The 12,740-nt window shown below is 33.5% G+C and overlaps 1 protein-coding gene across 1 annotated transcript in view; it reads right to left on the reverse strand.

Moving 5' to 3' along the window:
• The window catches only part of SLC12A2 (solute carrier family 12 member 2), a 97,054-nt gene that overhangs the window by 26,826 nt on the left and 57,488 nt on the right, over positions 1 to 12,740 (reverse strand). The window contains exons 12-17 of the mRNA XM_057736047.1: positions 11,347 to 11,470; positions 10,184 to 10,285; positions 8,586 to 8,741; positions 7,105 to 7,204; positions 2,931 to 3,042; positions 1,274 to 1,414 (exon numbers count right to left, since the gene is read on the reverse strand). Of these exons, the coding sequence (XP_057592030.1) occupies positions 1,274 to 1,414; positions 2,931 to 3,042; positions 7,105 to 7,204; positions 8,586 to 8,741; positions 10,184 to 10,285; positions 11,347 to 11,470 (735 nt within the window). The remainder of the gene's footprint in view (positions 1 to 1,273; positions 1,415 to 2,930; positions 3,043 to 7,104; positions 7,205 to 8,585; positions 8,742 to 10,183; positions 10,286 to 11,346; positions 11,471 to 12,740) is intronic.

Raw genomic sequence — 12,740 nt, forward strand, 5'->3', positions numbered from 1 at the left:
GTGTCTCATTTAAAAACTTCTTCCCTAGTCCAAAATCATAAAATTATTCTCCATTTTCTTCTAAAAGCTTAAAATTTTTGCCTTTCATGTTTAGGTCTTTAATCCATCTGGAAATGTTTTTTGTTTGGTCTTTATAAGGATCTATTATATTATTTTTTCACATAAATACTCAATTATCTCAGCTCATCCTTTCAATGTCACCTCTGTCATGTATTAAATTTCCCCTATATGAGTGGCTCTGTTTTTACTCTGTTGAACTGTCTGTCTCTACTTCAATATCACAGTGTCTCAATCACTACAGTTTTATGGTAAGGTTTTTTAATCTGCCAAAGCAATCCCACTCCCACCCCTTATTATTCCTGAGGATTGCCTAGACTATTCTTAAGCATGCACTTGTCAAGTTTTAAAAAACACAAAACAGAAAGGGCCCAGTGACAGTACTCTGAGTCTCCCACCTCTACTTTAGCAAAGCAGCTCCACAATTAGCAGTCAATGGGCTTTTGCTTAAGCTTTCTTTTGAAGATAGAGGTTCCTATAAAAATAAGTTGGCCAACACTATCTCCCTACAACCTTTAAGGGTTGAGGAAACTGAGTTTCAGAGAAGTTAAATAACTTGGCTGGTCTGAAATCCATAATAAGGAAGTAGCAGTGTTAGCAGTTAAACCCAGGACCGATTCCAAATCCCACATTCTGGTTGCTATGCCACACACAAATCCAAAAGAGAAATCTAAGTTTAGCACTAGTAAAATAATAGTGAGAAATATAATAAGGAATTAGAATTTTTAAAAAATTAAATAAGGACTGCCATTACTTAACTCTCTCCAAAAACCCTAGTGAGGTGCAACAGGGAATGAATGGGAAACATCTTAGGAAAAGGACAGAAACTGGCTAAGATAGTTCACAAAGAGGTTCTTTGCTTATCCCAGAGTCTGAGAGATAAATTAATCTGGCAAATACTCCAATTTCTTAGGCAGAAAAGGTGGTCTAGTGATTGTTTTCAATAGCCAAGATGACAAAAACAAAAAACTACTTTTGGATGAATGTTTAGACCTATTTTTAATAATTTCCTTACTCATGAATAAAACTCAGCCAACAGCACAGTATTTCTATAGTCCTTTTAACTCTCAAATTACACAAATTGTAGTAGTCTACTTTAATAGATACTTTAAAGATTTATGATTTTTATTAATATGAATAATGAAGCCTGGAATAAAAAAGTTTTTGAAAGCTTACACAAAACTAAAATATCATTTGAAAGATGTAACAAATTTACCTGCATCAAATATTGCGCACCCTCTCTCAAATCATCTGCGTGTACTGGAGCATAAAAAGCCTTTGTTTTGTTTTTAATAAGCCATCGCTGATATCTGGCTTGATCAATGGACATCTCTTTCATAGCTTGTCTTCGAGGACCCTTTAAGGTAAAAATATTAATAATGTCTTTAACTGAAACATAATCTATTCCACTTTTATAAAAAATCTTCCTGTTATCTTGGCTTAAACAAGGTGTCTAAACATGGTGGGGAGAGGAGGGAAGTATAATGACAGAGTGTTTCATTTTCATGTCAGTGAATTCTTTCCAATGAAGATTATGAAAAGACAGTGTTGATGGAACAAAGACACAGTGGGTGCCAGTAGAAGGGAGAAGAGAAGAGGAAGGAACACAGATTTTAAAAAATAAGTAAGATTTGATACTAGTAAATGATAGAAATGATAAATTATTAAAAATGGAGAAGAGATTACACAGAGAAAAATAAGAGCCTTCTGTTTTTCTATGGAGTTTCCCATCCTGCTTTCTGTTTGTCTCAAATGTCTGAATTATTAATTCTCAGAAACCTAGAAATATCATTAAAAGTCAAAGAGAGTTATATAAATACATTTTTTCTTTGTACTTCTGTTAAATGATGAAATAACACAAGAAAGGAAACGAGCTTTTTCAACTTGCAATTCTATTTTGATCCTTGTAGGCAACACATAAAATGTTTTATATGTTTTACCTAAAATGTATTAAGAAAAAAAATCTAAAAATAAGATTAAAAGTACATCTTAATTATACATGAGTAAGACAAGGAAAAGTACAATTTATCTTTCCTAGTAGAAAACTGCCTCTTTTTAAATTTCTTACGGTCAAGATGCCAACTTGAACTGATCTAGTGGAGACAGACTGAAACTCTACAGGTCCCAAGTGGAATCAGTGTCTCAATGTGTTCTTCCACTACCGTACACACACACACACACACACACACACACACACACACACACACACACACACACACACACACACACACACACACACACACACACACACACACACACACTCTATATCAACACAAGTAGAAGATCAACTCCAGCAAGGGCTGGGACATAGGACATATAGCATGCATTTCTAGCACCAAAATAAAATGAACATAGAGCCTGGGAGATAAGTTAATCTGGCAAATACTCCAATTTCTTATGCAGAAAAGGTGATTCATCATCTAGTGATTGCTTTCAATAGCCAAGATGCCAAAAACAAAAAACTACTTTGGGACGAACATTTACCCCTATTTTTAATAATTTCCTTACTCATGAATAAAACTAAAATGAATGAGCAATTAAAGTGTTTAAATTTGGAAATTCAGGCATTCATTCTGCTCTTCTTACATACCAGATATTTACCATGATTTGTCCACCTCCTTCAGCCTCTTTTTTTTTTCTGATAAGTAAATGTTCCCAGTATTCTCAAGACTTTATGCGATTTATTAGTAAGAAAAAACATACTGAATTCCATCTAGATTCCTTAGTTATCAAGAAGCTATTTTTCTTAGCCAAAGCAATATAGTTTGCTAAAACCTACTCAAATTATTTCAAATCTAGAAAGCTCCACAAATTACAGATGATATACACAGAGTGAAAAATGTTTCAATATAGAAAATAAAGCTAGTACTTACCATATGTACATGGCCACAGATCATCAAACCAACATTTTTTGTGAAATCATGAACAAGATGAAGTAAAGCTGGGCGTGAGTTTGGAGCACCTGTCATAACAAGACACTGCGGCCTAATTTAAGATTAAAAAGAAAGAGAAATTTAGGGTTTTGATAACATGAACATGATTTTAAGCTGCTTCTCTAAGAATATATTATTACACTTCACTCTCCTTTATGCAATTGTCCTCAAGACACAGGCCACAATATTCTTACAGAAGATGACTTAACCAGGATTCCTTGGTACACGAGAAATTCAGAAACAAAACCTTCTTTTAACAAGCATCATACCAAATGTCCTAAATTAATAGGTAATATTATACATGAAGATTCTGGGTGGTACAGAAAGAAATGACCATGCTGGTTAAATACACGTAACAACTTTTCATTTTCTAAAGGTAATAAATATTCCAGTTCTTTCACAGAGTTCACAAAACTTCCTGAGAGCATGGCCTTGCCTTCATGTGAAAAAGAGGTCACTTTCTTTCTTAGCTTGATCACATCATACTTATTTCTACTTTGCAATATCAGCCCTCCCTAATTTTAATGACTATTGTCATATGAGTAAAACCACCTGTGGTAAAGAAATAGGTTCTATTTGAACTAAAAGTTTTCATTCTAATTAATTATGATGAAAGACAAAATTGAAATTAATTATCTTTGCAAACACAAGACAGTGCCATGACTGTCATGTATTTTTAACTCTTGATTTTCGTTGACTAGAAACAAAAATCAATCTTGTTTGAGGAAAAAGTATTCAGGTATCCATTTCATAAATTCAAACAGGTTCACAAAAATTCTTAAGAATGTGTATAATTAAAACCAACTTTAACAAAAAGCAAATAGACTAAAAATTCTGAGTTACCTACTAAATTGTTAGGGTAGTTCCTAAGCACTCATAAAATAAGCAGGAAAACCTGAATAAAGACCGAAGAAGCTATTAACTCGTTCAGAATTTTAGCAAGCTATCTGAAAAACCAGTTCTGTCCAGGGGAATTGCTTTGGGGCAATCAAACATGAAGTCATCCTCTAAGGCCCAGACTGCTAGTAGCCCAGTGTCTCCGACTGAGCATTAGCAGGTTACATGGCTCCCAGCTAAACATCACATTTCCTAGTCTTCCTAGCAGCTAAACATGGCCCTATGACTGATTTCCAGCCCATATGACGTTCCTAATTCCTCGTCTTGTCCTTTAAAAAGGAAGCTGGCCACCCTCCATACTTCTTTCCCTTTCCCTTAAGCTAGATGTGGAGGTGGTGATGTCTTTGACCACACGGACATAAACGCATGTCCTAGGCAATGGCAGACTGATGAGATAAAAGGAATGTGGGACCTGAACAACCAAGTGCAATCAATCTGCCTACCAGCTATGAACTATCTATCTACCTCTGGACTATTACGTAACACTGATATCTATCTTGTTTAGCCACCTCATTTTTTCAGCTTTTCGTTATGGTAGTTTAACCTATTACTAATATAACCTATTACTGTGGGAAATGAACTTGTCCCTATCTTTACTAAATAGTAAACATACCACAAAGGCATAATTTGGGTATAATTTTATCATACCCAAAAAAGGAATAGAACAAAATATATTAGGGATGTCTTCTAGTAACAGTGACAGAGTGTGAACATCTGTCTTCATCTTTACTGCCTCCTTAAAATCTTCATAGTATGATGGGACTTTTTAAGGTACCAAAAATGTGGAGAACAGGATAAGACACAATAGCACTGAAATTTTGAAAGCCAGAAGGCAGATAGAAGAACAATAAAGGCTTTGACAAATCAGGAAAAGGCTAAATTATAAATGAGCATAAGAGAAAACTGTGAAGCCACCTGATTTTACCGCTAAGAATCATCAAAATGCCTAGGACTTAGAGGCAGCAGATGCCTCCGGAATTGGTGGGGGCAATGTGTTAAAGACACTAAAATAAGAAGAACTGATTTAAAATTTACATAAGAAGCACCTAAATGAACCCAAATCATTTCCATCACTATGGTGGGCAACTGTCCCTGTCCCTCTCCAATCCTGGTAGGCTAGGGCTTATTCGCTAGAGAAGCCGCTGGTCTGGGAGCAACAGCTGAGGGCATAAGCAGCTACTTTAAGTAGGGGAGTTAGGAGAACATTTACTATATACTGAACCCCGAGATCTTTGAGCTGCCTTCCCACCTGGCTCTCAGAACTCTGGTGGGCAGAACTTTATCAACAAGCAGAAGATGAAAAGATTATTTCCTGAGAAATCTAATCACATCAAAAAAGAAAACCTTTAAGATGACTTAAATTTCTTAAAGAACCAGCAAAGCCACATTAATCTTCATTAAGGGCTTCACAGACAAGCCCTACCCACCAATGCAGAACTTCCCTGGCCCAGGATCACAGATGCTTCAGACAAGGCTTAATCTAAGAATCCAAATTAAAAAGGCAGGAAATGGTGAGAAAGGCACTTTAAAGAAATAGAAACTACAAAGTGAAGAAAACAAAAATTTTTTGGAAGATTTGGTGAAGGCTGAGATAGTGATAGATAGAAATTTAAACAGGAAAAAAATTTATTGGCTACATAGAAAACAAATATAAATATCAAGTCTAATCAAAATAATGACAAAACATACACTGGAAGGGTAGGGTAAAGGGAAGGGTGCACATGTGTAGTGGGCATACATGGATGAAAGAAATCAGCAGATAGCGCTGAAAATTAAAAATCAAAGTAAGACAAACACGCTTTTTGGGAATATGAAGTAAATACTGCACAATTTGGCTACGAGTTGAAAGTGGCTGCCTGTGGCATGAGAGCAATAGGGATTTGAGAAGTGCGGCAACTACTAATTTTCATGACAAACCTAAGTTTTTTCTCTTTAAACTATGTTCATGTATAATTCTGATAAAAATTATACACTTACTAGAATAAAATTTTAAAAAATTTTCCTATAATAATTTTCCTCTAATAAGCCAAACAATAGTTTTTTATTAATGGCAAATTAACTCTGACTTTTTGGTCATACTCTCAGTTCTTGGATACAACTTTTTACATAAAGGAATGATTTCTATTTTATGCCATATTTGGCATCAACTATTCAAAATGTTCAAAATGTGCTGAAATTAAAGTTTTCCTCCCAGGGCTCTCATTTCTTTTTCATTTTCCAGCTTCTCTCTACTCCAAAGCTGAAGATCTGTGGTCTATGGGAAGCTTTCATTATAGAAAAAGGGGGAGGGAGGACCCAAAGAGTAAAAAGAAGACTATACAAACATGTTTCTTCCTGGGAGTAATTTGGTAGAGCACTTTTCTGGCGCTTATCCACTCTTGAAGTTTTCTTTAAAAAGGATTTTGCCTTTTGGTTTACTGAAACAAGGAACTTATTTCTGTGATTATCGTGCAGAAGCCAATTAGAAATGATTCCTCATGGCTGTGGGAAGTCACCCGTTCAGAGCCAGGCTTACATGAATAGTATGGGAATGACTGTCTAATGGTCTATTTTTTTAAAATGACAAGACTACTTCTAGCTCAGTATAAGTAATAATCTATAATTTCTAATAATATATAAACAAATAATACTTCTGGATTTACAACAATGCGTTAGTAACTGAATCTCATCAATTATTAGAAGCATGTTAAATTAAGGAATACTTTTTAAACTGATGACTAATAAACTATTATAAGATAAAATAAAAAGTAATTTATTGAGAAAAGTAATAAGAAATGCTCTTTACTCTAAGGCACTGATTCTTTATCACTAAAACTGGTTTCCAGTTCCACGAGAACAACTCAGTAAAATTACAAAACAAGAATTTTTATAAATTTCATCCTCAGTCGTTATACAACTTGAATGGCCACAGAGAGGAAAAAAAAATTTACTTTATGATACCTACTATTTAAAAGTCTTCAAATGAGAGACTTCCAAAACGTTCATAACCTTTTTGTAAGGTAGATGATAATTTATCTCTTCGTAAAATTTTGATAACAAGAAACCTCAACTTTGTTTTTCAACAAACTGCTCAAATCACACCAAAACAAGAAATGATATTCTATGCTTTTAGAGAATTTTTCATGAAATATCAGCATATGAAAGTGTTACTGAACAATAAATGAAGAACTGATTGCCACCTAAGACAAAAATGTTTCTATGTTACCTTATTGCTTACCTGAAGTTTTTCACATGGTCTTCCACTCCAGAAAGACGAATCGAATGCTGCAGTGCATTCAGGTACGTCAGGGCTTGTGTGGAGGACCCCCAGTTCACGTCTGTGGGAGGACAGTGTTCATGCAGCATAATACCAGTTGTAACAAGTCATCAATAACCAATGCTTTCTCATTTAAAAAGTCGACTGCTAAAATCAACTATTGTACTCAGGACTTTCAATATTTCAGGTCCATGGCATGAAGTTAACACAATGCTAATCTGTATTACAATTACATTAAAAAAAAAAAGTACAACTTAGAAAAGTCTGAGATGATAGGGCTGCAGACATGCTGTGTGGTGTGCAGCTCAAAATGAGCCTTTTAGAAAAGAAGAAAACATTTAAAAATGACTGCTTATATAGCCAAAGGTCTAAAAGGAAAGAGGCAGATCTATGATTGTTATAAAGTACTATTTATAGGAGTAAACAATTTAAGTTATTTGAACAGGCAAGTTGTACCTTTTACTGAATAAACAGCCTGAATTAAACCTCTTACTGAACAAAAATGATGATTTTAGACATTTGTTACTTTAGAGACTTAATAAGCATATCAGAGAAATAATTGTTTCTAAAATGGTTAAAACAGTATCGTCTTTGTCCATCTCATTTCTAAAGCCACCATTCTAATCCAAAACCTCATTCTCTCCTACTTGGATTACAAGATGTTTCCTCACTATTTAAAATGACTACACTGCAACTACTCTTGTAATCTCTTCCCAATCTATTCTATTGGGCCAAAACTTTTCAAACATTTCTCAATGGATTTTCTTGTTACAGGTTACCGTACCATGTAACTGGACTAATCCTAACATATCCTAGCATCCATCTGCTTATGTGGAGATACATCCAGCAGTTATCAGCGTTACACATTCCAGGTAATCTTCATTTCCCAGTTAAATACCTTTGTCTGATTTTCCCTGCTACACAGTAAACTAGTGAGAAGATACTATGTCTTCTAGTATCTTGTGAATTCTGTGGTACAAATTACAGTAGACACTAAGACCACAGGAGGTAATACATGTAATGCTTATTAGGCTAATAGCAACTATAGTACTGCAATATAATCCTTTCAAAGATTAATTTTAAAATATGTTGAGTACAGCAGAATGTTAATTATATGAATTTGTTATTCTTCTACAAATAGGATTAAATTTAACTTATGGAAGAATGGAACTGTATAGAATAAGTTTTGTGGTAAAGTTTTCATTAAAACTACAAGGGTGAGTCAAAAATTATCCACCCTCTGGCTGTAGTTTTAACAGAAGTTTAATATAATGAGTGTGGATAATTTTTGACTCACCTTCATATATGTATTTGAAAATAAAGTATTTTAGGTTTCACACAAAGGTCCTTTCCGATATACAAAAGATGTTTAGATATGAAAAGTTACAAAGAACTTCTAGACATTTTTTAGCTTCAAATACTAAATATAGAAGACTACTAACCTGGTTTTTTGTAGGTGACGTAAATATAAAGTCCAAGAACTATCACATATGTTAACAATGCAGCCCACCAGTTAATGACAAACATCACTATGCAACAAAGAATTGCTCCAAGAAGTGATATCCACATGTTGTAGTATTTGAATGCAGGACGCCATCCTAACAACAAATAAAGTAGATAAATAAAAGTCACTTAGATACCTCATCTGCTTTAGACACTGGTACATATGTATGCACAAAATAAATTTCTCTGCGGCTGCTACACTGAGAGGTCTTTAAATGTGAACTATAAGCCTAATCATAACAGTAACGTCAAAAACCATTACTGATCACAATGTCATGATTCTTGACAGCCATGAAGTGGGCACGTCTATTTATGTCCACATTATCCTATCTTACCAGCTTCTGTATTCAAAAAACTCCTGACCAAAAAAAGGACGTACCAGCCTACCCCACTGAATGATAAAAACTAGAGAAGATTAAAAAATTAGGTTTCAAATTGAGTCCTTAATAATGCAATTTTATTTTCTGTGTTTTAGCAAGAGACACATCTATATTCTAATGAATATATAAAACTATTCAAACAAACTGTTCTTTAGAATCATTAAAAAATTCATCTACTTGCTAGAAAAACTGAGTTGACTACAAAAACATACCTTCCCATTTGGGGAAGTATTTATGAATTAATAAGTTCATTCGAAAAAGTATTGAAGACCGTATTTTAAAATTTTCATTCGTAGGTAATTCCAGAGCCAAAATACTATTTTTAAATCATTTCAAAATAAAACATAAGCTTTTTTAAAAATTAAACTTTTAATTTTGAGATAACTGAAGATTCACACAAAGTTTTAAGAAATAACACACAGAGATTCCAGGGACACTTTACCTAGTTTCTCCCAATGATAACATCTTGCAAAATGATACCACAATATCACAACTAAAATATTTGTATTAATACAGTCAAGATAAAGAAATGTCCAACACAAGGATCCCTTGTGTTACCCTTTTACAGCCATACCCACACCACCCCTAAAATTTATATTCTTAAAGTAAAAACTGAAGCTAAGATGCTTGTGTCCTAAGTTCCCATACTTTATCTTTGCTGTTCTAAGAAACTTTTTAGACCCTTAGGAGAAACAGTTCACCATTTCCTTCTCTGATGTCCAACTGCTGTCATAGATAGCAAAACACCCACTGAAAAAGTATATGGAGTAACTTTTCAGTTGATAAAGACCCCTATGTTAGAACTCCACAGAACTCATTGTGTTAAAAATATTCCTGGACAGGTTAACTTAGAACTGAAATAGCAATCAGCTAAATGAACAATAAACACAGAAAAAAATCAAAATAATTCTTTCGCAGTGTCAGAATTTAAGATTAATGCTATTTTAAATTCTTTGAAGACAAGAAACAGACATTATTTACCAAAAAACTTCACGATAAAGAGATCTTTGAAGACTCAATTTGACTCAACTATAAAGGCAGAGTGAAGCACTACTGAGCTAATTCCCCACCTGCTATCTTTTAAAATGTGTTAGTTTTATTTTCTCTAAAATCAGACATTACCACATTTATAGAACTTTTAAAAAATGTAAAGTCACCTGGAGATTTTGCAAGTGATGCATGAAATACTGAAAAATTGATCAATGCATATGATGCAAGGAAGAAGTTAGAGATAATTGGAGCAATAACATTCAGTTCAGCTGCAAAAGAAACATGAAGCATATTTAACTGACATATTATACACATTTTTTAAGTTTTCAAAACTAGGAATTATTTCAAACCTTTAGATAATGGCATAATGAATACAAACCAGATTTAATGAATTTTGCCATATATACTTCATATACTTTAATTTTCAGAAACCATACCTCATGTACATAGTAGAAACCCCCTTTATACCTCACTCTTCAAGTTGGAATATTCTTTCCAATGATATTATATTGTTTTACTACACACATAAGTAGTCCATAAGCATTATGTAGCACTGTTTTGGGTGTTTTAAAAGTTACATAAATTATATCATACTATATTATCATTCTGCAATTTGATACTTTCACATTTATTATTTCAAGATTCATCTATATTAATATATGAAAACCAAGTTTATTCACTTTTTTACTGCTGAATATTATTCTGCAGTTTCACTCTTCTGTTGATAGGTACTCAGGTTGCTTCCATTTTTTACTATTATAATTAATGACACTAAAAATATTCTTATATATGTGAGTTTCTATAGGGTAAAAGCCCCTAAAAAGGACTGTTGGATCATAGGAAACTTTACTAAATATTGCCAACCTGTTCTCAAAAAGTAGCTATACCAAATACATTCATAAGCATCACATGAGAGTTAGTTTCTAGTGGGTAAAATCACACTTTTATTAAAAGTCCAAGGTCTTCTTCAGCATTAGCTTTCTTACAATCAGAGGCAAAAGTGCCAAAAAGTAGATTGGTGGAGGTTCTAACTTCATGAGAGACACTGGAATCCTTTTCTTTATGCTATTATCATATTTGTTTTAGGGACAAAAGAACCTAGGAGTTCCCTCTAGCCCTAATGAGGAATTAGTGATCCTAAGAATTTTAGCAAATATTTAATAAGCACTATCATTTGCAATATTTTCTCAACACTCTTTCTTTGATCAAAAAGAAACTAACTTAGTATTGTAGGCAAAGTAACATTTTGTTTATAATTTAATAATTCAATGTTGACAGCTAATACTATAAATGCAACAAAATCTACATTAGCATATATTTGTAGACTAACCAATTAAGATGAATCCAAGTGCAATTAAGAATGTTAAGATGTAGCCACGAAGAGGTTCATTATTTTTCCCATAACCTTTAGCAAACATCTGGAAAGCTGGGTAGATGTTGTCCTTACATAGAGCCTAATGAAGAAATATAAACATGAAAATGAAATATATTGAAATAAGACATACAGATCTGCTTATAGTTACAATAGGTTAAATCAGGAGTGGAACTCAAGTTTCTAATTCTTGGTCCTCTTTCTTTCCCATCAAACTGCTTCACCTACAAACTGTAAAGGAGATTCAAACATTTCTAGCATCAGAAAGGCAGGAGGTTTAGAATACACTGAAGTTTTTACCCATTTTACCCCACCCCAGGCTGAAATTCTTATATGAATAAAGAGACAAAGAAGCAGGCATACATATAGAAGAAATGTGGAAGCTTGCGAAATATATAGACGTGTGACCTAATTTAAGAAAACCAAGTCCAAATCCTAGACTTACAGCAAATAAAAATCCTAATTATAAAACACTTTTCTTAAAACAATACTGAAAATAATTTTAGAAAATATTCTATGACTCTACTGTACTAACTAGCTACAACAAAAAATTAAGAACAAAAAGAACAAAGGAAATTAAGAACAAAGCTTCAGAATCAATATTTCATTTGTTTTAGTAATAAAAAGTACTTTCTAGGGACTTCCCTGGTGGTGCGGTGGCTAGGAATCCACCTGCCAATGCAGGGGACATGGGTTCAAGCCCTGGTCTGGAAAGATTTCACGTGCCATGGAGCAACTAAGTCAGTGCACCACAACTACTGAGCCTGTGTGCCCTAGAGCCCATGCTCCACAACAAGAGAAGCCACCAAAATGAGAAGCCCACATACCACAACGAAGAGTAGCCCCCACTCACAACTAAAGAAAGCCCGTGTGCAGCAATGAAGACCTAACACAGCCAAAAATAAATAACTAAATAATAAATCTTTAAGAAAAAAAAGTATTTTCTATCCAGTATCAGCTGTTTATTTAATGTTCATTAAAGAGAGACAGTGTCTATCTTATTTATTATTATATCCTGAGTACCTAACATAATGTATGGCACATATTAGACATTCAAATATTCGTAAAATAAAACGTGAATGCTGGCATTATACTAATAGGAATAAGATACTTTAATTCTTTTGATTTATGGTCTTTGATTTACTTTTTATCCTTAACAAGACAGTATGAAAACTTATGTGAACGGTATGTCAAAAAAGGAAAAATTCATCACCACTTCCAGAAAGACAACTCAAAAACTATACTCTGATGGTAGATAATGCACAAGTGTTGATATGAATATACACATTCACATTCATATGCATAAAATTAAATATGTCACTCAATATATGTATTTGTATATGTCATAAATA

Source organism: Hippopotamus amphibius, chromosome 1 (genome assembly GCF_030028045.1).
Source record: "Hippopotamus amphibius kiboko isolate mHipAmp2 chromosome 1, mHipAmp2.hap2, whole genome shotgun sequence".
NCBI classification, from domain to species: domain Eukaryota; kingdom Metazoa; phylum Chordata; class Mammalia; order Artiodactyla; family Hippopotamidae; genus Hippopotamus; species Hippopotamus amphibius.